The sequence below is a fragment of the Metarhizium brunneum genome, chromosome 6 (genome assembly GCF_013426205.1).
Source record: "Metarhizium brunneum chromosome 6, complete sequence".
In the NCBI taxonomy this organism is placed as follows: domain Eukaryota; kingdom Fungi; phylum Ascomycota; class Sordariomycetes; order Hypocreales; family Clavicipitaceae; genus Metarhizium; species Metarhizium brunneum.
This window is the reverse complement of record NC_089427.1, coordinates 1,457,844-1,483,661: the sequence shown is the minus strand read 5'-3', so window position 1 is coordinate 1,483,661 and position 25,818 is coordinate 1,457,844. Positions and strand designations below refer to the sequence as shown.

Here is a 25,818-nt window from a genome sequence, read left to right as displayed (position 1 = left end):
GGGGTTGAGGCTGTCCATGACATGGTTGGCATCGTCTTCGACCTCTTTGATGCACTTGATACGTGCGTTTACGAGTGCTTATGAAGCCGAGCGCATCATGTTGCTGCGGTTGATGATGTCTCATGTTGGATGACGGCTTGGTCTATCTTGGATTTTGTGGCGTGGGACGCCGGCTCTAGGCCCTCATGTCGTCCGTAATGTTCCTGGGTCGTTTACGTGACTCACCGTCGAGGTTGGTCGTCTCGTTTCTGCGGAAGAGGGCCGAAGCACCATCAATCCGGGCAATGACGAACAAGATGGCCTTAACTTGGGCGACGAGGTGCGGAATCTGCTGGTTGAATGAGTAGATGCTAACCGTGGGTGTAGGGAACACGTTGCTTGCATCCTACTTGAACCACGGTGCCGATGGACAGGTCAATAATAAGACCAGCGGTGATTAAGATTAATCCCCCAGGTGCCCTCCCTATTACATGGCAAGGCAACGGTACAGACCCTTCGCTTTCTCTGCGTGTCTGTCCTCAGAAGTGACTTTTCCCGCCAATCCATGTTAACATGACTAACATTACTCACCCGTATCGCGTATGCCCATCTGAACTTCATCACGAGATGGTGATTGTGGATAATGTAGAGCTGACTTGTCCTCGCTATTTAATCTATCCAGCCATGAAATTTGAGTGTTCTTTTTTTAGGTTTTCAGAGTCAACTTTTGAAAAGGCCTCTATCATAACCTATCCCTCGTTATTACTGACAGCCACCTTAGGGCCCAGATGTTCTGATCCGATTGGGACCGTGTCACTCAATTCCGGATTTGATTCGTTTAATAGGTCTTTGTGGCATATGCTTTTGAAGATATAGAGAGACCAGCCAGTACATTCGATTATACCCGCTGACATGACTGGACTATTGACCGTGTACAATGCATGCAACTAACCGCTGGTTTGGACGTGTAGAAGCACTTGAGGCTTCCTTGTTTCGACATGGCTCCGGCCCTTTTCGGTGTTGTAGCAGCATAAGGCGGGACTCAGCTGGTTTTTTGTACTCATGCTAATACAGGAGTTGATAATCAAGGGGAGCATCTGCATTATGCTGGCCATGATATTACAACTAGAGTGTAGTGACTCATTGAATCTATCATCTTATTTCAGAACTCTCTAAACAACCATCCTTCCCATGGCCCCGCGGGCGGCATATTGCAACACCCTAATCAGAGTCGTGCCTCGTGGTATAAGTTATATGACATTCTACCATAAAGCTTGCCGAGTCACTGTCTCGGCCTCTCATGACGCCAACAACAAATGTTCGTAAATCCGCAGTGGTCCTAGTCCAGGCGCTTTCACTTCGGGCAGGACTCAGGATCTGTGCAATTCTGTTCCATTACATTGCCTGCAATGCCCGAAGCAGCATTGTCATGCGAAATCTCATCTCCTCCTCCTCTTCTTCCTCCTCCTCCAGATGTTAACGACATCAGAGAACCAGGGTCGCATCGTTAAACTATCCATTAGTAGACAGCATCGTTGCCTCGCATTTGTTACGACACTTTCCTCAGACCCTTATCAGCACATGCATACACGTACGGCTCCATAGCAAATCAAGGATAAATCGCCAACGCCAGATACATAGCCACGGCGTGGCGGATTTCACACCTGTTGGACGCCCTCCACTCAGTCAAAGGGGATCCGCCGCAGGGCGTCACCTTTTGCCCTCTTCTTCATCTCCTGTGCAGCTGCGATGCTGCTGGGTACCTTGATACCACAGCAATCGCCCCAGCCAGTGCCATCATGGGCGTGATCCGAGTGGTCGGCTAAATCAGAGGTGACATGGCCGGCGTGCTCATCGCCGTCACTATCGACCGCATCATCTTCGCTCATCCCTTCTCCTGCCGGTACCAGCGATCCAAACAAGAAGTGCTGCATCACAGGCAGCTTGCCCAGCACCTCGGCCACGAACATCCGACGCATTCCTCCGTCAATCTTGGACCACGACTTGGCTGATGAGATGTCGTCAAGCATCGGACTGTGCCACCGCAACCCCTTGACCGTCTTTGTATCATTGACAAAGGCGACTTGGCCGAGGTATAGATAATCTTTGCCGAATTCCTCAATCGTCAGTTGTTGGTGGACGGACCGTGGTGTGATGTACGGGTGGTGTAGTAGCTGAGATGCACCAAAGAGAAACGGCAGAAACTGATAATCGTCCAGCCCCCACACACCGTGGGAGCCTGCGGGCTCGAGATAGTATGTCATTTGAACCGTACGCATCAGGGATAGGTACTTGGGAAACACCGTTAGGGTCACGGCCTTGAAGTCGTGCTTCTGTAGGAGGCCCAGCTGATATAAGCAGAGCAGCCATATCATGAAGTTAAGCTCATGGCCAGACCCATAGTCAATACGATTACGGTTTCCAAACGATTGGTCAAGATAGGTCGACACTTCTGCAATGGCCGCTTCCCTGTCGATGCCTAAGCTCTCGTGCCACTTGGGACAGTTCTCAGTCACTAGGTCTAGGAACCCCCGAAAAGCCTTGTTTCCGAATCGAGAACCACCTTGTTCGTTGGGCGGGCATTTGATAACGAGCTCCCCAGCTTCGCCCAGAATATTCAAAATGGCTTTGACCGTGTCTCCAAGGTCGTCGCTCTTGACGGCTGAGCATGGCGTGTCAGTCACGCTCTCGGCGAGTCCAAATATCCATCCTGTAATTAGGCTCTGTGTAGGCGACGCGAGAAATGTTTCATGGTCCTTCTTGGACAGAATTCTCCTCTTGGGGACAATGAAGGTCCAGTCGGAGGTATTGGGCGGCGAAGGAAGGGCGGGAGTCTCGGGAACGGGAGTCGGGTTGTCTGGTTCTTGTCGTCGTCGTCGGGGTTCAAGCTTTGGGATCCTATCCTTGAGGTTTGGAATGGCAGGTGCGGCATTGCGCAACGGTGCCGGTGACGACGAGGGCTGCGGTGAGGCCATGGTTGCAGCGATTACCAGCATAGAGGCTTAGAGTTGCTGATGGGAAGTCAGAGCTTCCGCAGCAACACGACTTGAAGCTTGGATATCAAGGTGGCAAGGAACTGGCCCTGGGGACTTGATGCACCAACTGCCCCGCCACAAACTGCCATTGGCTGGTTGCCGCCGCTTCCAGACTGAATATGTTTGACAGCCATGCCATCTGAATACGACACTCTATTAAAATAAAATCTAGCCATAAGGCACTTGATGTCCTACTGATAGCTTATCTCAACGGAAATTGCTTTCCATGGGAACGGCAAGCGGCTACGGGCCAGGCAGGGGACCTCAAAACACATTTGCAGTCAAACAGTTGCATGTCAGGGCGAGTCCACAGTGCCAGTCTCCACCAGGCCTCAGCATGACGATGACTGTCACAAAAATTCATTCGGCTGCCGTACTCAGTAGACCCCGTCGCATTTCAACCTCAAACGTCCTCGCCTCCTCAAAATGACCGCATCGTCCGAACCCCTCGCTCAACTGTCAAACCTGCCCAATGCTGACGGTTCTGCTACCTTCTCAAACTGTGGGTATGCTGTCACAGCCGCCGTCAATGGCCCCATTGAGGCGCCTCGCCGTGACGAAAACCCTTTTGAGGCGTTGATAGATGTGGTTGTGAGACCAGCCGCAGGAGTTGGAGGTAAGGATCGGCCTTTTCATCTCAACTTCTAGAGTCTAATCATCTGGCCAGGTACTGCTGAGAGGCAGATCGAGTCGATGCTGCAAGCCGCGCTTCGACAGCTCATCCCGATTCGAAACTTTCCGAGATGCACGATCCAGGTCACGCTTCAGATCATGGAGGCGCCTGAAAATGCATATCAAAACACAAAGCTACTCCAGCCTCAACAGGTGAGACAGTCCTGTATAGCCATTTACTGACCTTGTTCCAGAATCCTTAGTGTCTCTAACCATGATGCTCCTCAGAATCTCGCCATAATCCCCGCCCTATTCCATGCCGCTATCCTTGGGCTGTTGACTGCCGCCATCCCTCTCAAGACGATTGCAACAGCAACAACGCTTGCTATACCGGCCGGCTCTGGCGCCCTCATTATTGACCCGAGCACTGAAGAGTCGGCCAAGGCCACGTCTCTCCACGCGTTAGCATTTACATCCCACGACGAGCTGTTACTTGCCGAAAGCTCTGGGTCATTCTCGATTGAGGATTGGGACAGGGTTCTGGAAACTGGTCAGCGTGTGTGCTGCCGCGATCACGAATCAGGGCTCGACGCAGCCATGCCGGGAGATGGACTGGAGTCGCAAAGCATCAAGGCATTCATCCGATCAGTCATGGAAACCAAGACCGGGACAGATCTCAACTGGAAGCGAAGTCTGGACCAATGAGTTCTCGAAGAATGCCCACGATGCAATAGCACCATCCCTACAGGATTGCCGCGTAATTTGTCCCAGGCCGTTGCTAGGTTGGCCCTCCTATAGCACGGGGAGGGAGAAACCAGACAACTGCGCATAATGCGAGGGTTCATTTGTTTTCCGAGCAACATGCCTCCGGCGCTGAAATGAACCCCTCTTCCCGTTAATATCTCTCCCGAGACTTGGCGAGCCACATGCTTGGGGGTGTTGAGAAAGCGGAGATGCCCATACGTTTCAGCATCCCGCGACATCTTTGGGCGACTCGTCCTGGCCGTGAGCGCAAACACGCTACAGTTTCTCCTGGCTACGTACGGAGGAGTTGTTCCGAATTCCGTGCACTCGTCATGTAATGATTCCCAGGAGAGATCTGCCAACTGAAAAAAAAAAATTCACCCTCGAGTCAAGGTAGCTTAGAGCCGAGTTATCTAGGCGAATACTGTTATGAAAACACAAACCCAAATCAAAGTAACTAGCGTCGCAGTTGAACCGCTGTAACAAGGCTGTGTCGTGCCACTTTCACACTCTTCTGACCGGATAACGAAGCCAGTTTTGCATGCCCTTAAAGAGGATTGTAGAACCGCCATGTCACCTTGTTGTACAAACTGAGACGGCCAAGAGTGTCGACCCAACAGCCTGTCGTCTCGCGAAACCCCTAGCCCACAAACGGATGTGTACTCCGTATGGAGTATTGTATTCAAGATCCACCTCATCTGGTGGCGATTCAGGTTGCGTCTCAGCACCAGCCCCATCAGCTTCAGTGCTGCATAGCTTGGCCAAGCCCATGGAACCTTTGCAACATTTGCTTGCTGGCGCCCCTGAAAATGACTGTTCATATTGACACCAGAGCACAATATAGGATGCATGTGCTTTCACTTGCACTTGGCTGGCTGATAGCGTGTCCCGGGGTGGCGAGGCCGGGAGCCGTAACGTCTCAGGTACTTGCGAAGGTGCTGGCGAAGCCCTCCATGTTATGGCGACCAAAAGAAGAGATTTTCAGGAGTCTATCAACTTGATGTAAATTTGTTGACGGCTTTAAAACCGCGGCGGCTGATGCAGCGGCCCGCAAACGACCCTTGTCAACGATCTCAATGCATTGTACGTATCAGCATGCCCAAGGCCAACTATTAATACTAGCTCAAGAAGCTTAACCTTCTGCTCCTTTCCTAGATGGGGAGACGCTCTATCGTTCCGCTGTTTCGATTGCTCACTGTCTTTTTTTTTTTGTTTTCCGTGTCGTTTGTCTGTTTAACAAGCCAGGCGTGGAAGAGCTCTGGTAGTTCTGACGACTTGGTGCTTTGGCATTGTCGACCCATTCGCGCCTGCCTTGGTTGCTCGCAATCTGTCTGTTTCTCTTTCTCTTTCTCATTTCTTTCTTTCTTTCACTTTTTCTTTCTTTCTTTTCGTTTTAGCTCTTTATATTGGGCTCGGATAAACTGCTATATAATTTATGTTCTTTGAGATCTGTTCTTTCCTTCTTTGGAGCGATAGCGTATGCAGCTTCGTGTTACCGTTTATTTTCTTCCCTTCGCTGGCCGGATTGTATTCTAATTTTGGACCCCGTCCCTTTCTTTTTGCTAGCGATATTTGCAAGTATTTGGGTCCACCGTTCGTCTGTCAGTGACGAGTTTGCATGTAGGCGCCTGTACACATTGGCACCAAAGACGCAGGCAAATACAGCCAGAGTCCTGGAGCTGGGATGTTGCATTCTCAGTTGAGAGCCAACCACTACATTCATCCACTCCGCAACTGATTTGCTCATCTACGCCTCGGCGCGACCGTCTCTGCAGCCAGGAATACTCATCACAGCCGACACCACCAATCACGACCGTATCCAAGCCCTCGGCTCCTGCTTGCCAGGATTTGCCCGCAGTGTTGGGTCATCGCTCATCACCCATACCAACACGTGTTTACCTGCAGCTGGTCTGCGTATTGGCTGCGACCTAGCCTGTCATCGTGTCGGCCATTTTGAGACCAGGTGCTGTGAATCGCCCAAGAGTAAGTTCATTGTATACACGGAACAAACACAAACACAAACCCCGATGCGGGCGGACTTGCATCCTGTCGGTGGGCAAACGCACGGAGCTAAGACGCCGTTGTGTCCGCGGTATCCGACAAACAGGCAGGCATTGAACGCATGTCCCTTTTGATGCTGACTTGTTCTTAGAGTTCCCTCCAGCAAAGGGCAGTATCCGTAAAGCTTCGGAAGAGGCGCAAGAACGGCTCAACAAACCGAGACGCCATTTGGCCATCTCCCACGTGCAGTCTGTCGTCAGCTTGTCAGCCCGCGCTGTTGGCGCACCTGGCGCACCTGGCGAACCCCATTGTCGGCACCCTGAATTCCTCTTCGGTGCTTCGCCCGGCTCGGCCATTGGGGTCGGAGTTTGGTGACTTCCCCCACCCTTCTTTGTGTCACGCATACGGCGCATTTGTCAACCTTGGATGACAGCCACCTTCTTACACCATCGCTATGACCTCCGAAAGGGTCTCGTCACCTACAGCACTCCACCCTGCAATCGGTGCCCACCAAGATGGCGAATCCCCAGTTTCAGTGAATAAAGGAGCCTTTGCCTCCATCGACCGCCCCAAGACATCCAGTGCTGCACATCATCTCTCCTTGAACACGGCCAAAGCTACTCGTTCTGCCGATGATCCGCGTACTCCATCTACCGCTGTTCCGGCCTTAGGTGGTGAATCCTCAAATTCACTCACATCTGACGTTGCTGATACTTGGCCTTGGGCGGCATCGACTCGCGCAGGCTATCTTGGCCACCGCCGGAACGCCCCCTCTCACGACTCCATCCCCCGCCAAACCATTATCAAGGCTCTGGCCTCTGTTGCACGGAACAACAAGCCCGAAGCACTCTCGCTGGACAACATGCTGGCAACACAGAATACCGAGACCCCTGGCTCTGCAGCATCGTCTCAGAGGCTTGCCGATGCCCTCCAGGATTTGGCGAGGAAACAATCAACACCCATAACAGCATTGGCTGCCATGAAGTCCCCGTGCTTCTACCATCAAAGATTCGACGATGCGGTTGACATTGAAAAGGTTTTGGAAGAAATCAAGAATGATGAGTGGATGTCACACTCCCGCCTTGTTCAGACGGCGACTGGCGTGCGTGAGGTGTCCAAACAGCTACAGCGGCGACCTATCAAACGCGCTGTGCGTAATGTCATGATTGTCACCAAGGCTCGAGACCACCAACTCGTTTATCTGACTCGTGAGCTTGCAACGTGGCTACTGCGCACACCGCGATACGGGTCTGATTTGGGAGTCAATGTCTATGTTGACGCAAAATTGCGCAGCTCTAGGAGGTTTGATGCGCCCGGCATCTTGGCAGAGAACTCACGGTTTGAACACATGCTCAAGTACTGGACGCCAGATTTATGTTGGAGTCAACCCGAAAAGTTTGATCTGGTCCTCACCCTAGGAGGGGACGGGACTGTTCTTTTCACGTCATGGCTCTTTCAGCGAATTGTCCCTCCGGTGCTGTCGTTTAGTCTCGGCAGCTTGGGGTTCATGACGACGTTTGAGTTTGAAAAATACAAGTCACACCTGAGCCGAGTTATGGGCGACGAGGGCATGAAGATCAATTTGCGCATGCGATTTACATGCACCGTTTGGAGGCATGACGCCGAGGGCGCGCAGGTGGGCGAGGGGGAACAGTTCGAGGTCCTCAATGAGCTTGTTATCGATCGTGGGCCGTCGCCCTACGTCTCCAATCTGGAGCTTTATGGCGATGACGAACTACTCACCGTCGTGCAAGCCGATGGCTGTATCTTTTCCACCCCAACAGGATCGACAGCCTACTCTTTATCGGCTGGGGGATCTCTTGTCCACCCCGACATACCAGCCATTTTACTGACACCTATTTGCCCACATACCTTGTCCTTCCGCCCCATGGTACTTTCCGACACTATGGCTTTGAGGGTTGCCGTGCCTCGAAACTCTCGGGCCACAGCATATTGTGCCTTTGATGGCAAGGGCCGTATCGAACTGAGACAAGGCGACCATGTCACCATTACTGCGTCACAGTACCCATTCCCAACTGTCACCCGCACCGATACAGAGTGGTTTGACAGCGTTAGCCGAACGCTGCGCTGGAATGTCCGGGCTACGTCGCAGAAGCCCTTTGACGCCAATGCTGCATCCGCTGGCATCGCTTCCCAAGGCGAAGATGACAGTGCCTGCTGGGATATAGACACCGACAGCGCGTACTTTCCCAGCGAAGAGGGAAGTGTTAGTGCTAGCCCTATTAGGCGACAGATGAGCATGTTGGGATTATAAAATAACATTACTACTTGTGTACATGACGGCATATCCGAAATGTCTTCTCGACAAAGAGAGCACTACTATATTGTAGATTTACACATGACCTTGAGGGCATTCAGGGCGTTACGATGAAAGAGTCGGAAAGCATTGGAAGGATATTTGGGTAGATATAGACACATGCATTTGAGAGCAAGCGTTCGTTAGTCCAAGGCATAGCGAGAATACCAGTATATTCTCTCTCTTTGCACATGTCAACGAGGATATAATATAAGATATGAAACAGATCAGCTCTGTGCTACCAGAGAGTACTACGCAGTGTGGCATAGTGCCATCGGACTTGGTGTCATTGGAAATTCACACATCTTCATCACGTCAAACATTCATATAGCAAGACATTTTGCAGCACAAGTAAAATGATGTTGCCATTTCCCAGCCTCCATGCCATTTTACCATTCGTACGCCGATAACATGAGTCCACCTTGCCACCCCCGCGTTAGCTCCTAGGCCGTACAGCAAAGCACAACGTAACCCAACATGTCCAGACAGAAACATCCACCAGGCAGAAAACGGAAGAAAACCCAGCCCCAAAGATCCAGTTCATCATGAAAAATAAACAAAAACTCCCCTTGCAGTAAGGCATAATATTTTTATAAGAAAAAGGAAATTAGAAAACAAAAAGTGAAAAATGATTTCATCGACACCTGTGCTTCAGTTTCCTGAGCTTTGATATACATGTACTACTACTCCAGATATTTCACGGCTACATCTATCTCCACGCCCCTTGGCTTAGGGACAAGAGGCCAGCGATGCAGTCCATGTCTGGTTTCTTGCTGGGGCTGACATCCCCGCGCATGAACTTCTCGACATCATCCTGTCGAGAGTTCTGCTTAGCATCGTCGAATACTTCAATGGTAGATTTCGAACTCAATGGAGACGGTGCGGTTTGAGACCGATTAGAGAGCATTGCAGGCCCTTTGTGGTCTTGTAAGACGCGGCCTAGACGGCGAGGGTTTTGCATCTTGGTTGCTGGTACGGCGGGGAGAGGGCGGCGGCGGTGATGGAGAAGATGAGCATGTGCGTTGCCATCTTCGTCGGGAGACCAGTTCTCTTTGTCAGAGTCGGTAGGAGACACAAGCATAGAGACGTTGACCTTGCTGCTGACATCTTTCTTTTCTGTGTCAGCGTCGACGGATTCCAGGCGTACAGAGGTTGAGGCTGTTCGGTGAAGCTTGGCCTTTTTTGCCTGACGCTGTAGTTGGGGCCTGGACAGCGACGCGTTGCGTTTTGTCGAGCTGGGTTGTAGAATCCCGCTAGACGATCGGAGCAGGCTTATTGCGGCAACTGCCGAGCCGTTGGACTCGTTCTCCGCCTGGGCGGTCAATTCGTCGCGCCTTTCGGAATCAGCGCACGATTCCCACGCATGGACGTCTCGGGAGCGACCTCGTACAAGACGGGGTGGTAAGGAGTTGGTAAGAGCGGAGATTGGCGGCAGCGTGATGCTTGGTAGAGCGGATTGGCTTCGAGACAGGCCTGTTCTTTGTCGCGGTTGGGGACCAGATGAATCTACCGAGGATGTCCTTGCGGATTCGGGGCGCGTGGGAGACACAAGGTTGGAGATGAGTTCTGCCTTTCCTTCGAGAGACAGAGAGAGCCGTACATTGGACTGAGATTTGCTCTGGCTATGTGTCTTGTTGAACGAAGCTGAGTGAGGCAGAGACTCTAACCTATGAGCGCCGTTAGTTTCTAACCACATGGCCTGATATGGAACTCGTGTTTATTTTTAAGAGAGGGGGGGTTAAAGAAGTGAAAAGAAAAGAAAAGACACTAGGAAGAAAGTAACAAAGAAAAAAACACACCTAACAGGTTCATCTTCACCGTGGCCTAATGTCGATGGTGATGAAAATGAGCTTCCCAAGTTCCAGCGATTAGCCAGATACCCGACGGAGCTGGCGAAGGAGTGTCTCATAGACTCAGAATCCTGACTCCTCTGCGAGGATGGCGCCTCTTGGCTTTGTGGCGGTAGCGTATCGATATGGCTTCCCATTCCCCCAGTTCGAGGCGTCACGATGGCTGCATCGGAATATGACCTAGTCAGCTCTGGTCTGGTCTGTCTCGTCGTCAATGGCGGTGACACGGATCCCTGGTGGTCGGCAGCGGACCGCGAAGAAGCCGGATCCGAAGACTGGAAGCACCTGTCCGAGTCGATGCGAGACATGGCAGGATCTGACGAGGGGACGTGGTGCATGCCACCAAAGCGAAGAGCGGCGAGCTCCTCGGGGGAAAGTGGACGCGATTTCCTTCGGTCGTTTTGGCGGCGGTTCTGGAACCAAATCTACAATTGTCAGTTTCATCGCGACCATATTTTCCCAAGGCCAAGGTCCATCCAGTCGTCGACTCTCTGTGGGGGCGTAATTGGCGCCAGACATACCTGGACTTCCTTCTCATTTAGCGAGACGCGATCTACAATGTCTTGACGCGCCTGCTTGTCGGGCTTGGGGTTGCTTCGGTACGCCTCCTCCAGGATCATCTTGTCCTTGGCACTAGATTTGCCAATTGGCACAGGTTAGTCCACCTGGACGATTGCAAAACGTGCCCCCTATAGCTTTGCAACGGGGATCAAACATACGCGGTCCTCTTCCTCTTGCCCTTGGGATGCTTCTCCATCTCGGCACCCTGAGCAGGACTTTCGTCTCCGGCACTCAACATGCTCTGAGACAGAATTGAAGAATCATGTTGGCTGGGGGAGCTGGCTGATTGCTGCTCCGGAGAGGCGGAGGGCGTGGTCGTCGACATTGGGTTTTCTCGTCGGCGGTGGCGGCGGTGGCAGCAGCAGCGGGGGGAGGTATCGTGGCGGGATTTGGTGGTGAGGCGAGTTTCAAGAGTCGTAATGCATTACTAGGCCCCCAAGTCTGTGTATTTCAGCTTCGGATATCGACCAAGGGAGGAAGAAAGGGTAGGCCGCCAGGGAAATGCAAGAAAAGAGACCAAAGGCGCCCCAGGCACAGGTTGATGGGCGAGATGGGAAAGAGAGGTGCACGAGAGCGTGTAAGCGTGTACGTGGGACGTGGGCGTGGAGTATTACGGAGTTGGTGGTCTAGGAATGGTTCAAATGTTGACTGAGCAGGGCACCCAGGTACCCAGGTGCTGGGTATACCTACCGTAGACGGCCGCTGGGGGTACATGTGCGAGAGCGGCCCTGCCATACAAATACGGAGTAGACGCAACGGCCAGCATGCGCAAGCACACGCACACGCACAAGTAGTGCTGCCCGAGGCGAAACCCACACTCAAGCGCGGCCTGGACAGGGGGGGAGCGTGGGAGGGCGTGTACAATTGATGCTGCTCAAACCCGCACATAAACCCAGCAGAGACGGTCGTCCAGTATTCCTATGCCTTGCACATGAGACGGGCACGTCGGTTTGCATTGGTGCGATTCCAAACCCGCCTCGTCTCTGTATTCCCCCTTCTGCCACGTATTGTAGCATGTAGTAATTCGTATTCTACGTTGTGTACATACATACGTCCTCCCAATCAACGGCAAATCACATCGCGCGCCTGGCGTGGCCATGTCCCAAAGAGGAAACATGTCAACACGCGTTGCACGTGCAAGGGGTGATTTGACTCTGAGCCCAAAATACTGAAAAAAAAATAGACTAGTCGTACTCTGTACATAGGTACTAGTACTCCATAGGCCCAGCCAAGTAAATAGAGTGGCTGCGTCCCTTTTTTCTATTGACTCTCCCACACGCCCCCGGTTCATGGCAAAATAATACATAGAAGACAACCAGACCCAATTTGTTAATGGTCCCAAGACTGGTTCGTCCACTATTTTTGGGGGCGTGTGCACAAGGATGCGTTGTCTTTTATTTATTTTTCATGTTTTTTTTTTCTCTACGGGGTGCTATTTGCCCGCTTCTTTGTGTCTTTGAGGGCACGCGTCTTGGGCTGGGGTTGCTTGGAGACCGTTACACAACATAACAAAACAACTTTAGATCCTGGACGCTAAACCATGATCTGTGCGTTCTTCCACGATTCCAACCTCTGGAATATGAGATGGGTGATGCTGTGCTCCGTACACAAAAATTTCGAACAGCACAGGCATCGCGTTCAATTACCTTCAGCTACATGAAGTGGCGTGTCTGCCTATCTCTTGCATTCCGCTCGCACAGCATTATAATTATTGCATCAATTCTTCAGATTTTTGCGTGTTTTTTTTTTTCTTTTTGGCCTGTTGGCCCGTTTCGGGCTCCATGTCTCCCTCTTGCTTCCCACGTAATGGGGCTACTTTGTCTCGAGTGCCAATGTAGCTGCCAGCATGCTTCTGTCCACTCACATTGATTCCCAGATCATCCAAAGCCAAGAGGCACGTCTGTTAGTTTATTGGTCTCGCCCGGATCTCTTTGAGCCCTACAGCCATTCTCTTCCCCATACGATAAAGGCTTTCCCCCTTCACCGTTATTTCTGCCCCGCAGGCGCGGCGGACGCGGGCCGTAACTCACACGTCACACGCCCCCCTCCTTCCCGGGTCTGTGCTCCGCCCGACATCATCGGGTTGAGAACCGTATTCTTTCCTTCCTTCCTGCCGCGGACAATCGCTATATCCATTATCCGAGTACGTCGTAGTGTATCCTCGATTTCGGGATGCATCCAGTCACGAGACCATGTCCCACGTCTGTAGTCATGTTCGGGCACCAGGCAGGATTTGGCCGCCTTTCGACGACCCTCGTGTCACCGGCCTGATTGCACACCGGCCTACAAGCCAAAGGACGTGGAATGCGTCTTCTATGATCACCTAAGACCAGCCAGCGGCGTGTAATTTCCCAAGTTCTCGTGAAGGACGTGTCTGTACTGCTACGTTTGAATCGAACATGGTGAGACTCTGACTCTTGCACGAGATCCCAAGCTCGTTAATGCCCATGCCCCCACACAGAGTTACCCACCAAGCATAACAACACGACCAGTTGGTCGGCGGCATGGCTGAGGAGACATGTCAGAATACCTCGAAAAGCCAGTTTATCCACCAAACATGCGTTTTTGTTGTCACCTGGCCGCGAACTACTACCAGTACCGGACGAGTCCAGGGTAGGTACCATACAAACAACCACTGCGTGATGCCAAGCTCCGGCGTGGACTTGGACGTTGGGCTGACGCGCTAGCTGGAACAAGAACTTACCAGCAAATATCACCCAAAGTTATTCCCTTACTCTATCATGACGCCACCTCACGTCAGACATCCAACCGGTTCTGGCATCAACTAACACCTAGGACGAGGCCCGCAAACATGAAATGCAGTCAGAACTATAACATGGCAAGAGTACTAATTTTGTTGTAGTCTAACTAAGATGAGCTGCTATTTTCTTTTTTTTGCAGCAATGCCGCGATGTTACCCCAACTGAGGTATAATGGGCATGGGTCCGCCCTCTCCAATCACGCTCTTTAAACTTAATAATTCCCGTCCCTGTATCATAAAATGGTCATCCCGGCCGCACACGGGCCACACTCAATATGCGAAGACGGCCGACTCTAGCTGGACCATCTCGTAATCCTCCCAAACAAACTGCCATCATCCTTGCAGACAGCGGACTGATTTACAAGTCGTCGTCGGAAAGCTCACCGGGCAGAGGCTGAGCGGCCGCAGTCTCCATCTCCTTGCGGTACTCCTCCATCAGGGCTTCGTCGACCTGGGCAGTGGGAGGAGCCAGAGCAGGAGCGGCAACGAACTCCTGTAGCAATGGTTAGTCGCTCGTTCTACTTGTGATCGGGACATCCATGTCAAGCGTTCAGACGTACCAGCTGAGGGTTGCCAACCAGTTTGCGGGCCAACCAGAGGAATGGCTTCTCGAAGTTGTAGTTGGACTTGGCAGAGATATCGTAGTACTGAAGGTTCTTCTTGCGGTGGAAGGTAATGGTCTTGGCCTTGACCTTGCGCTCCTTAACGTCCACCTTGTTGCCGCAGAGGACGATGGGGATATTCTCGCAGACACGAACAAGGTCACCTGGGAGTGCATTAGAAGATCACCCGGAATTGGTTAAATTCGTCTTTGTGCTGTGCTAGGCGGGGACATACGGTGCCAGTTGGGAACGTTCTTGTAGGTGATGCGGGAAGTGACATCGAACATGATGATGCCGCACTGGCCGTTGATGTAGTAGCCATCACGGAGACCACCGAACTTCTCCTGACCGGCGGTATCCCAGACATCGAACTGGATGGGACCGAAGTTCTACAATGATAATTAGCGCGTTGTCGTCTACGGCTGGGGAGCCCGGAGAGGACGGGCGAGCCGCATCGCTACTCACCGTAGTGAAGCCAAGAGGGTGAACGTCGACGCCGAGGGTAGCAATGTACTTCTTCTCGAATTCACCAGTCAAGTGACGCTTGACAAAAGTGGTCTATGGCAAACTCGCAGTTAGCAAAACCATCATTTCGTCATCAAGATGGCAGGCGATGCTTCTCGTTAGGCGGGGTAGATAACCATATCCACCACCCTGGGTCCTTAACCACGACGCCAGAGAGAGGGAAAAAAAAAAACTCCGATACAATCATCTTTTTGAACGAACCTTTCCGGTACCACCGTCACCGACAAGCACGAGCTTGAAAGTGGGAGTCTGCTGTTCAGCCATCTTCGCGATGATCTTCGTCCCGATGAAAAACTGATGTAAACAAGCGGGGTGCTAGAAGAGGCGGAGTTAGCCTACTGCTCGGCGATGGAGGCGATAGTGAAGGGAGATAATGTTGAAGTCGGGTCGGCAAATGCGCAATTCGTGGGTTTGAAGATGGAGTGCAATGCGAGAAGCGACCGGGTTGACAATACCTTTTGAGGTCTCACGGGCGTGGGATGTGCTGGAGGCAAACTTGCACGAGGTCGGTCAGCAGGATGTTTTGAAAGGCGGCGGGGAACCTCTGGGACCAGGGCAAGCCTGAGCAAAAAAATTCAAACTGCTGGGGGGCGGGCTCATGCACGTGATGTCAGTGCATGCGTGAGTTCCAATCAGGGGCCGGGGGTTCGCACAACGTGGATAACGTCACTGCCTGAAATTACACTGTGCCGATGCAGCAGCCAGTTTTTTTTTTCCCCCGTTGCTACTTACCAAGGCTTGACGACTGAGAGAAAGCTATGGAGCCTGGGTATCAGTAGAAGAGTAGCAGTGCTGTGATCCCATCCGGATATATAGACAGGCATATGGGTATTTATCAACGAAAAAATCATCCCATCCTTCAGGCAGTATCCGTAAACCTTTCAGGCGCACAGCTGCAAGCTCTATGTCCTGCAAGGCACCGACTCCCTCGCCACCTCAAGTGGTGCCTAAGCTACCTTGGCAACTTGGGTGAAGCTGGCCCATTGATCTCTAACTTTCCGTCGGAGTTGTTCCAAATGCAGCAAAAAATGGACGGTAACATTTTCCCTCTCAGGCGCAGTACACTGCCCAACGCAAGCTCCGTTTGATGACAAAGCCCCAAATGTTGGCTCCGTGCTGGCGGCCAGTATGCCCAGCACCAAGCTGCGCGATAGATGCCTAACACAAAGCCAATCGCACCATCGGCATGGTCGTCGCTCGACGTCTGTGCATTACACATTTTGGTGTGTCTGCGTTACTATAACAAACGGTCGATATTTGTAACCCAAACCCGTATTGGGCGATGCATTATAAAGGGAGGATGTGACATCCGAGCAAGCCTCGGCCACCCCAATTTCGAGTAGGCGTCAAGGTCAGGCGCAACTCCTGACGTTGAGCCGCGCCTGATGCCCTGGACACCTTGATGAAAATGTCGCGCTGGGACGTGTTAGAATATGCAGTGAATCCAAGGTTGGAAGCTCCAACGTACCCCTTCATTCCCTTGAACACATTCGGCCACCTTCTTAAGGTTGTCGTCGTTGGATTTGTTTACGTATCCAAAATTACGAATCTCATCACCCTCCTTCAAACCAGCACGGTCAGCCGGGCCGCCAACGGCGACAGTGTTGACCTTTGCAAAGACCTCGTCCAAGGCATCAGCTTGCGAGTCGGGTAGAACAGGCGGGACAGTGGTGCTTGGGGCTGGTACGGCATTTTCGTCGCCTTCACCCAGACTTGCGAAATGCTGATGTAGGTACTTTTCGATATTCTTCATGAGATCCTTGTAGTCATTTCTGAGTCGGACAATCCTCGCTCTTGTGGTGCGGACTTTTCCAAATTAGCCCATGTACTTGGACTGCGGAGGCTGGGAAGCAACTCACTCTGAGCAACATCAATATCAGAGCGAGGAAAGCCATCACTAGTGACAAGAGGTGTGTCCATGTTTACTCCGTGCTTTACACCAGTCAGAAATCAGCGGACCTAAATCCATTGAAGCTTGAGGGAACATACGGAATCGAGAACGCCGCCCAGGGCCTTGAGTTCTTCCTCCAAGCTTTCCTTCTTGCGTTGGAGCTCCCCGAAGCTCAAATGCCCCACGTTGCCGTTGGTGAGGCCGTTGGTGGTCGGGCCGGACGGCACGGTTGGCGCATGCATGCTATCCATCATGGAGTAGTAGCACTGAGGACGATGTTGAAACTCGTGGGGTGATGGCAACGGTTGCCTCGGGGTCTCTCCGCGATCGTAGAACGGGACAAAACTGGTGAACTGTCGAACGTGGTTGGACAACAGTAGTAGTAGGGTCCGCCATTGAATGCTCAAAGCGATGCTGCGGGGTCTCTGGTACTTGGTACGTACTGGGTGCAGCCTGGAGTGACCCTACAACTCCAGACAACAGTCCGTACAGTTCGACGAAAGATGAAGATGTGCTTCACATCATTTACAGATTTTTTTTTTCATCCAAGTAGGAAATTATTTAATTTCCGTTGTGCTGAAACGGCTCGTTATGTCAGCCCTGTAACTGGGACTCATGGTTGGGCTGTGCCTGGTACGTCCGAGGAGGTTCTCACTACTTCGTAATAACGAATATATTCGTCCTGCGAATATAATGTTGCCAGGAACTGGAACGGGCCTGAGAAGCTTCAGATCTAGGTTATGGAGGGAAAATAGAGCTCCAACCTCGGTATTGGAAATCTATCAAGGCCACAAAACTGCTGTCTCAATTACGACTGATACGAGTGCATTCCTCGATTGCCCTTGAAGATGGGGTCTGGAGCTCCAGAGCTTCCGCTTGCCGTGAAGAGCCAGGTGGGTCACACTGCTGTAGTACAACGTCAGCTGGCTGGTACATGTAGTATTGTACTCCGTATGCATGTGCGAGCGCCCAAACACCTGGGCACTGTACTCCGTACCCTGTCAAACTGCCTTAGGTACGGGACGGAGCACGTCTTCTGCTGACAACAGACGTCACTTCCCTTTCCTAACAAACATTGTTCTTTTGATCGTCAATTCAACGGGCCGGTTTTGGCACGCAATTGGCACCTCGACCTTGTCCGTCATGGCGTCGAAAGTTGACGCTCGGCTTTTGAAGTCGACCAAATTTCCCTCAGAGTTCAGTCAAAAGGTCGACATGCAAAAGGTCAATCTGCAGGTCATGAAAAAGTAAGCTCTCGAGGCCCCAACCGTGCCAGCCCACCTCTCGCATGACGCTGACCCTGCTTTTGTTTAGGTGGATCGCAAACAAAATCTCTGATATCCTAGGCACTGAAGATGATGTTGTTATTGAGCTCTGCTTCAATCTCATCGAGGGCACACGCTACGTAAGTTGTTGGAACTTTGACACGATGCTTGCCCGTGTGCTTCTCAGCGCCGCTGACTCTCCGCTCTACAGCCTGACATCAAGTCCCTTCAGATTCAACTCACTGGATTTTTGGACAAGGACACCGCGCTTTTTTGCAAAGACCTATGGATGCTGCTGCTGAGTGCCCAAACCAGCCCTCAGGGTGTGCCCAAGGAACTTCTCGAGGCGAAAAAGCTGGAGCTGATGCAGGAAAAGGTACGACCAAGACCATACGAGTTGAAAATTTCCACCACATTAGATGCTAATTGGCCATTTTTAGAGAGATGCTGACAAGGCTGCCGACGATGCTCGCAGACGCCGCGATGATCTTGATCGTCGGGACCGTGGAATTTCGGACCTGAAGGAACGAGACCGACGTGACAGGGCAAACAACCGCGCTGATACTTGGCAGGGTCGACGCGGAAACCAGAATCCTGACAATCGGAATAGGCGACCCGATCACCACAATCGCGGATCGCGAGACCAATATGGCCGCGACCGTGACAGATACGTCCCAAACGATCGCCAGGGACGGAGAAGAGACCGAGACCGTCGTCGACATCGACCGCGATCACATTCGCCAGAAAAATCCTCACGTTCGAGGTCACGCGACAGGAGCGCATCTGGTAGCACCGCTAGCAGCAGATCCAGCTCTCCTCCACGCCGGAGAGCTTCGTCGCCAAGGCGCCCTGGAGGTCGGAAGCGGTCCAGATCGCCAAGAGGAGATGCATACCGTCCAAGGCATGACCGACGTCGCTCCAGTTCTTCCCGTCAATCTCGGTCTGTGTCGTCGGACCGCAGTTCACCCGCTCGAAAGAGGAGGAGGGAACAATCGGAGTCACGAAGCAGATCGCCGCCACGTCGAAGGCGCACATCATCATCTCATGGTTCAAGCAGTCGGTCTAGATCTCGCAGTCGTGATAAAAGCTCTCCAGTAAGGAAGCAGTACAGGCGCCGGCACAGCTACGATGACGAAGATTCCGACAACCACCAAAGAGATGAGCGTAAAGACCGTGGCAGAGACAGCCGCCGAAAAGAACGGGACACAGACCGAAGGCGGAATAGTTCTTCCGCTTCCTCAACCTCTCTGAAACGTGGAAAACTAGCTGATGATTTGCAAGATGACCGCCGCTCGCCATGAAGGGACGCGAACGAGATAAATGGTAAGGGAGCCATCTGTTCCCAGTGATAACCCCGAAGGAGAAAAATCAACGCTAAGGAAAAAAAATAATACATGACGATACAATACTTTGTTGCTCTCACCGTCATGACAAACGGAGCGGTCCGGAGAGTGGATGCCGATTTTTCGAATTCTTCGTTTGGGACCAGCCTTTGGGGCGTTTTGCTTATAATGACCTTGAATACCAAGAGTATATCACGAGAGCCATGTCCTACTAGGATCCCATTCTGGTAGGCACACCAATAAAGGCAGCGGGGATGCATAAAGAACGATTGGGTATCCTTCCGTTTGACCCATTGCCGCTGTATGGGGGCATTCATCAAGCCTTTATTTCTTACAGCAGAAAACAAGCGAACATAACCCTAGTATTGTAGTATCAGAAAATACAAATTAATTCCATAGCCCAACCACTGTGAAATCGGTCGCTTTACAATGAAGATTTATGCAAAGCTGTGTAAAATACCACGATGTTGTAGGTCTGGTTCGTAGTTGAACTCTCAAAAGTTGGAGGCTGGACATGTCACCTGGCGCCCCGCGGAGCTCGGCCTGGTCCAGTCTGGTGGCAGCTGTGTTCTCCAGCTCCACCATCGCGTTTTCAAGACTGAAGGTGGGCTGCGTCGTGCACATTTCAGCGCCAAAGTGCAAAGTTCATTCATCGCAACACCGCTCGCTGTCGAAAATACGCATCAGACGCGCCGTGCGCTCTACTTCTACGCCGGCCAAGTGATTCATGCCCCCGCAATCCGGCGCCTAATACGGCCAGACGACGTGCGTATGGCGGACAACAAACAAGGCGGCCCAGGGCCTCTGCCGACTCTGGCCGAATACAAAAAGTCCCAGGCCCGCGTTCGCGAGTTGATTGAGAAACGAAGAGTCCTGGAGAAGCGTCTCGTAGGTCTCTACCCGGGGAATTGCGAGGGGTTTTGGGCACTAATAGCATAACGCAGACGCAAGTAGAAGACAACATTGTCTCCAAAGAAGCAGCATACCTTGAAAGCACACCGAGCGGAAACATCATTACCGGATTCGACAGTTACATGAAAGGAACGAGCGGCGCGGCGGCACAAAGACGCAAAACAGGACCGGCGGACCAGAACCGCGTCTTTTCCAAGTCGTCTATTTCGTATAGACCAAACAACGGGGTACTTTTTGACACGACGCCCGGTGTGTTTTTTTTTTTGTTTGGACTACATACTGATGATGGGGCATTTTCTGTAGGACTCAACGCCCGGATCGACGCCAGCATCGCACGCGCCCACGCCTGTGTCGGCTTCGTTTCGGGATAACGGAACGCCGTCGTCAGGAGCGGGAGCAAAGAATAATAGCAAGAAGAAGAAGGCGGCTGCTGTAGCCGACAAGGAGGTCGAGGATAGTGAGAATGATGGCGGGGGCAATAAGAAGAGGACAAATTTCGGAGCATCAAGAAAGTAGAGTCGGAGGAAAGCTTGGGTGTTGAGCCGTTGGTTCTTCTTGATTTTGGGGAGTTGGGAGTTCGGTAGAGGATTGTAGCATTGGGATATTGGATTGCGAATAAACCCAGCCGTCTTGGCATTTGGGGTTGGCGTTACGGACGGAATGGGATGGCCTGTCTAGAATAGATGGCGGGACGATTTACACAGCAGCATTTGCGTTACGCTGGCAGAGAGAAATGGAACACACAACTCGCTCTTCTGGAGGGGGCTGCGATCATAATCAGCTACGTGATGTGTAATTCGTACCTTGTCACCACTTTGGAATGACGACGGTTACGGTTTATCGTGGCTGTGGCCCAGACACTTCTGTACGGTAGCCCTTTCGATTCAAATTTCAATGACCCTAGTTTTGGAGTATCCAGAATTCAACAGGGTAACTACAGCCAGCCACTGGGGAAGACGGATGGGCACCTGCGCTTACAAGCATACAAAGGCAGAGGACCACATCAGCTTCCGTCTTTGTTTGGTGCTGTATTGGACGACTGCATCAGCTACGGCAACGGTGGACATGCCCACTGGTTTTCTGGTGCCCTCCCCTTCCTTACCTTGGCACGAGTAGTAGTAGCACTACTCCGTACCCTGATAGCGAAATGTTGGCCGACTAATGCGTGCGGCGCGGCGGAGGTCCTCTCCTCACCAAAGATGGCTGGTTCCGTGCGGGGCTCGAGTGTCTGGAGGCGGGGGAGGGAGCTCTCCTCACGTTCCTGTGAAACCCTATTCCGGAGTGAGTTGTACATCGAAGCCTCAAATTCGTTGATGGATTTGGAAGGTCTCTCGTGCTCTCGTGGGCCCAAGCCTCACTTTTTGCTCTCGGTGCGATAAATTTGGCTAGACAGTCTGGCCGTAGAGGTTGCTCATGTGGGTGCCGCATAAGTACGTAAACGGAACTACCCCGTACGTTGTCCTAGGCAAGGACGACCTCGAGCTCCTTCATTTTCGACACCTGTGCCACCCAAAGACTTCTCTTCCTCCTTTCATATTCGCAAGTCCCTGCCTTTGCTGGGTTGATTTCTAGATGCAATTGCCCAGAATGACGGTCCACGCGGCTCGCTTCACCCCAGAGGTGCTTCTTTCTGCCCCTCGTCGTTCGGCTGGTGTCCCGAACTCGACGGGTGAACTGGTGCTCTACACCGTAGGTCCTCGCTCCTTTGCGCTTAATTGAATGTGTTTTATTCAGGCCTATGTCTTTGGATACGCCCGAAAACTGCCTCGAGCTGGCCTACTCAGCTGACCTGACTCTAGGTTTCTGCGTACTCGTTCGAGACTCATTCCAAGTCTTCTCAGATCCGGGTCCTCAACATCAAAGAAGGCACCTCCCACCTTGTGTCTGAGGATTCGGGCGCCAGCGACCCCGTTTGGATTGGCGAGAATGAGGTCATGTATCTCAAGGGCGGCGACAATGGCTGCACCATGATTATGGCCCAGCGGGTGCTGGACAACTCAGAGTATGTTACACACCGCCAGAGCAATGAAGCATGGGACTAATACTCGGTACGCACCAAAACTTAGACCTCAGATGGTCCACTACTTGGCTGGAAATGTCTCAAGCCCCAAGACCAAGGTCTTGTCAAACGGCAAGGTCGCCATTTGCTTCGCCGGACTGACCACTCCCAAGGGGGAGCTGTACTGGCCTCCCGCCGAACACAAGACCCACGACTCGGCCAAGATTTACACCTCTCTCTATGTCCGACATTGGGATACCTGGAACACCCCGAATGAGAATTCATTATGGTACGGCCGACTGGCCAAGATTGACGGAAAATGGGCTCTGGAAAGCCCGGGCCTGACTAACCTCTTGGCCGGTACCGACCTCAAGTCTCCCGTTCCTCCATTCGGAGCCTCTGGCGATTTTGACATCTCCGCCCATGGCATCTGCTTCGTGGCCAGGGATCCAAAGATCAATCCCGCAAGATACACCAAGACTGACCTCTACTACGTGCCCATCAAGTCGTTTGTTGAGAAGCCACCCGCTCCGCTGATTGTCAAGACCGGCAACTTGGTGGGTTACAGTATCGCTCCAACCTTTAACAAGAATGGCAGCAAAATTGCTTTTGCTAGAATGAGGAATATTCAGTACGAGGCCGACAAGACCAGGCTGCTGCTCATTCCCGACGTCAACGATCTTAGCAACGTTGAAGAGTTTTATGAGACGAGCGATGGCGAAGGCGGTTGGGACCTGAGGCCAGACTGGATCATCTGGAGCCACGACGAAAAGGATTTGTACGTCGGCGCTGAGAAGCAAGGCCAAATTGTACTCTGGAAGCTTCCCTCTTCTCCTGCCGATGCTAATGAGCTGCCTACACCTTTCCATCTGGACGGCTGCGTTAGTGATGCCAAGTTGCTGGGGGATGGTCCCAGCTTGCTCATCAGCTCTAAGTCCCGTGTTGAGAGCTCGCTGTACGCTGTTTTGGACCCCGCATCAGAGTCAGTGACTGAGATCTCGTCGAGTTCCAAGAATGGCAAATCATTTGGTCTCAACAGTTCTATGCGAGCTGATTTCTGGTACCGCGGCTCGCTCGGGTACTACGTGCACGCTCTCGTTACAAAACCTTCCAACTTTGACCCTTCAAAGAAGTATCCTCTGGCCTTCTTGATCCACGGCGGCCCGCAGGGTGCTTGGTTGGATGAATGGAGTACACGATGGAACCCAGCCATCTTCGCCGAGCAGGGCTACGTTGTCGTTTCCCCTAACCCGACTGGCAGCACTGGTTACGGCCAGAAACACATTGACGCCATCACGTGTAACTGGGGAGGTAACCCTTATGAGGATTTGGTGCTCTGCTTTGAGCACTTGGAAAAGAATGTGGATTACATTGACACCTCACGATCAGTCGCGCTGGGAGCTTCGTACGGAGGTTACATGATCAGTATGTATGGCCGCGATGCCGAAGCCGAAGAGAAAGCCCGCTAACAGCCTCTTTCTAGACTGGATCCAGGGCCAACCCCTAGGACGCAAGTTCAAGGCCCTCGTCTGCCATGACGGTGTATTTTCTACTCAAAATCAATGGTCAACTGAGGAACTGTTTTTCCCCGAGCATGACTTTGGCGGCACACTGTGGGAGAACCGAGAGACCTATGCCAGATGGGATCCATCTCTGCATTGCCAGAATTGGAAAACTCCAATGATGGTTCGTTCATTCCGCTGAACTGTTTATGTCCAAAGCTGATGTATCTGGATAGGTTCTGCACAATGAGTTGGATTATAGACTGCCTATTTCTGAGGGGTTGGCCATGTTCAACGTTCTGCAAGCCCGAAAGGTCCCGAGTAAGCTTGTTGTATTCCCGGATGAGAACCATGTGAGTGCTCACTACAAAAGTTCGCGTAGAAACAAAATACCAGGCTAGCTGACAAGATCTTTAGTGGATAATCAAGCCAGAGAACTCTCTTGTGTGGCACCGAGAAGTATTGGGCTTTATCAATAAGTATAGTGGAATTGCTGGCCAGGAAGAGGCCGCGTAGTTTGGGCGTGCGTATATGCGAACAAAATGAACGTAATGCCAAAATAAAGAGCATACGGGAGGTTGGATAAATGAATATAATAATCAAGCCAGTTCGAGTCCGGCCATATTAGAGACATGAGTCCGTGCGAAGTACCAATTGCATTATATACGCACTGTATGCCCCCCCAACCTTCCAGCAAGCTTGTTACCTGCACAAGCAAACTCAAACCTGCAGAAGCTCCTACTACACGCCGAAGCTGATACTCCAAAATCGAGCGACAAACACTACATAAGCAAGGAAACGGCCTTTCCTCCGAATATGCGCTGTGATTCACAATTGCGAACCAGCCGATGAGGTCCTCGATCGCGACACCGTCGGTTACAGCAGCAACAACAGCAGCGCAAAGCTCCCTACGCCATACGATCGCCCAGCAAACGATTACATCCTCTCGCGCTCCCAATATTCTTCACAATGACGACGCAATCAGCATTCTTTCACGCGCTCCTCCGGCCTGCTATCCTCCAGATCCTCCGCTCGACGGGCTACCACTCTGCGAAACCATCCGTAGTAGATTCCCTCACGGACATCGCAGGTCGATACCTAGCCGTGCTGTGTGAAAAGACCGCCTCGCACGCCATCCACAACCAAGGCGATGCGGGTGACTACACCATCGTTGATGCGCGGTTGGCTCTCCAAGAAGTCGGCGCGCTACTACCGGAGAAGACCGCCACGGAGCAATCATGGCTCGGGGAGGAAGACACGACGGGTGTAGATGAGTTCATCGACTGGTTTTCAGGTCAACGGATGACGGAACTTATGGAGATGGGAATCGGAGATGGTGAAATCGACGCGACGGATTATTTGAACGGTGAGATTTTTAATTTTATTTTTTATTTTGGATACACCACTTTGGCTGCATAGGAACAGGGCGACACCAAGACACTAACGTTTTATTGTAGCCCTCAAGAAGAAGCACGCCAAAACAGCGGAAGATAGCAAATTCACGGGAACCGTTATTGGCAGGTCCCTCGATACGATTGCCGAGATCCAAGTCGAGGGCGGACCGGTGACGAGCGTAAATGAATGGATCATGCAGCGAAGCTCATCTCACACCAACCTGGCAAATACGAACCGCGGCGAGACGAGTCGCGATCGAGGCTCGCCTACCCCCAGTTCGGGATTGAGTTCAGTAGGGAGCAGACTTGACGATGACATGGACCTTTCCTAGGGCGATCGGGGTCATGGACAGAAACGAGTTGGGGGACCTAAGACGAATGGTCGGGTGAAGGGCCACCACCTTATCTTTTGTGGGAGGACTTGATTTATGCATAGCGAGGCGTTTGGGTCGGTGGGCATGGAAATAAGAATACCACTATTTCATTTTGCGCGATGTAGCTGTTCTAGCCTGCACACTGAAAGAA

The 25,818-nt window shown here is 52.0% G+C and overlaps 10 protein-coding genes across 10 annotated transcripts; 6 read left to right on the top strand and 4 right to left on the bottom strand.

Moving 5' to 3' along the window:
• Nucleotides 1-1,661: 1,661 nt before the first annotated feature.
• On the bottom strand, nt 1,662-2,954 carry RRD2 (Serine/threonine-protein phosphatase 2A activator 2; the record flags this gene model as incomplete). The annotated part of the gene is made up of 1 exon (XM_014691050.1): nt 1,662-2,954. The coding sequence occupies one exon, from the start codon at nt 2,952-2,954 to the stop codon at nt 1,662-1,664; it is 1,293 nt and encodes a 430-aa protein (XP_014546536.1).
• Nucleotides 2,955-3,440: 486 nt separating this feature from the next.
• RRP46 (Exosome complex component RRP46) lies at nt 3,441-4,331 on the top strand (the record flags this gene model as incomplete). The annotated part of the gene is made up of 3 exons (XM_014691051.1): nt 3,441-3,630; nt 3,682-3,839; nt 3,915-4,331. The coding sequence occupies 3 exons, from the start codon at nt 3,441-3,443 to the stop codon at nt 4,329-4,331; spliced, it is 765 nt and encodes a 254-aa protein (XP_014546537.1).
• A 2,494-nt stretch (nt 4,332-6,825) lies between these two features.
• UTR1 (NAD(+) kinase) lies at nt 6,826-8,646 on the top strand (the record flags this gene model as incomplete). The annotated part of the gene is made up of 1 exon (XM_014691052.1): nt 6,826-8,646. The coding sequence occupies one exon, from the start codon at nt 6,826-6,828 to the stop codon at nt 8,644-8,646; it is 1,821 nt and encodes a 606-aa protein (XP_014546538.1).
• Nucleotides 8,647-9,397: 751 nt separating this feature from the next.
• On the bottom strand, nt 9,398-11,424 carry G6M90_00g098040 (uncharacterized protein; the record flags this gene model as incomplete). The annotated part of the gene is made up of 4 exons (XM_014691053.1): nt 9,398-10,355; nt 10,488-10,963; nt 11,060-11,171; nt 11,258-11,424. 4 exons carry the CDS (start codon nt 11,422-11,424, stop codon nt 9,398-9,400), a joined length of 1,713 nt encoding a protein of 570 aa, XP_014546539.1.
• A 2,794-nt stretch (nt 11,425-14,218) lies between these two features.
• GSP1 (GTP-binding nuclear protein GSP1/Ran) lies at nt 14,219-15,251 on the bottom strand (the record flags this gene model as incomplete). The annotated part of the gene is made up of 5 exons (XM_014691054.1): nt 14,219-14,353; nt 14,421-14,626; nt 14,698-14,851; nt 14,928-15,020; nt 15,189-15,251. 5 exons carry the CDS (start codon nt 15,249-15,251, stop codon nt 14,219-14,221), a joined length of 651 nt encoding a protein of 216 aa, XP_014546540.1.
• A 1,023-nt stretch (nt 15,252-16,274) lies between these two features.
• Nucleotides 16,275-17,129, bottom strand: Psmd9 (26S proteasome non-ATPase regulatory subunit 9; the record flags this gene model as incomplete). Its single annotated transcript, XM_014691055.1, has 4 exons — nt 16,275-16,403; nt 16,456-16,793; nt 16,847-16,919; nt 16,977-17,129. The coding sequence occupies 4 exons, from the start codon at nt 17,127-17,129 to the stop codon at nt 16,275-16,277; spliced, it is 693 nt and encodes a 230-aa protein (XP_014546541.1).
• An 892-nt stretch (nt 17,130-18,021) lies between these two features.
• On the top strand, nt 18,022-19,241 carry SRRM1 (Serine/arginine repetitive matrix protein 1; the record flags this gene model as incomplete). The annotated part of the gene is made up of 5 exons (XM_066131537.1): nt 18,022-18,125; nt 18,193-18,283; nt 18,355-18,519; nt 18,584-18,680; nt 18,754-19,241. The coding sequence occupies 5 exons, from the start codon at nt 18,022-18,024 to the stop codon at nt 19,239-19,241; spliced, it is 945 nt and encodes a 314-aa protein (XP_065987604.1).
• A 1,016-nt stretch (nt 19,242-20,257) lies between these two features.
• On the top strand, nt 20,258-20,914 carry eaf6 (Chromatin modification-related protein eaf6; the record flags this gene model as incomplete). The annotated part of the gene is made up of 3 exons (XM_014691057.1): nt 20,258-20,374; nt 20,431-20,625; nt 20,702-20,914. 3 exons carry the CDS (start codon nt 20,258-20,260, stop codon nt 20,912-20,914), a joined length of 525 nt encoding a protein of 174 aa, XP_014546543.1.
• Nucleotides 20,915-21,985: 1,071 nt separating this feature from the next.
• DPP5 (Dipeptidyl-peptidase 5) lies at nt 21,986-24,415 on the top strand (the record flags this gene model as incomplete). The annotated part of the gene is made up of 6 exons (XM_014691058.1): nt 21,986-22,087; nt 22,198-22,400; nt 22,465-23,822; nt 23,881-24,083; nt 24,136-24,252; nt 24,317-24,415. The coding sequence occupies 6 exons, from the start codon at nt 21,986-21,988 to the stop codon at nt 24,413-24,415; spliced, it is 2,082 nt and encodes a 693-aa protein (XP_014546544.1).
• Nucleotides 24,416-24,868: 453 nt separating this feature from the next.
• On the top strand, nt 24,869-25,625 carry TAF3 (Transcription initiation factor TFIID subunit 3; the record flags this gene model as incomplete). The annotated part of the gene is made up of 2 exons (XM_014691059.1): nt 24,869-25,265; nt 25,357-25,625. 2 exons carry the CDS (start codon nt 24,869-24,871, stop codon nt 25,623-25,625), a joined length of 666 nt encoding a protein of 221 aa, XP_014546545.1.
• Nucleotides 25,626-25,818: the final 193 nt, after the last annotated feature.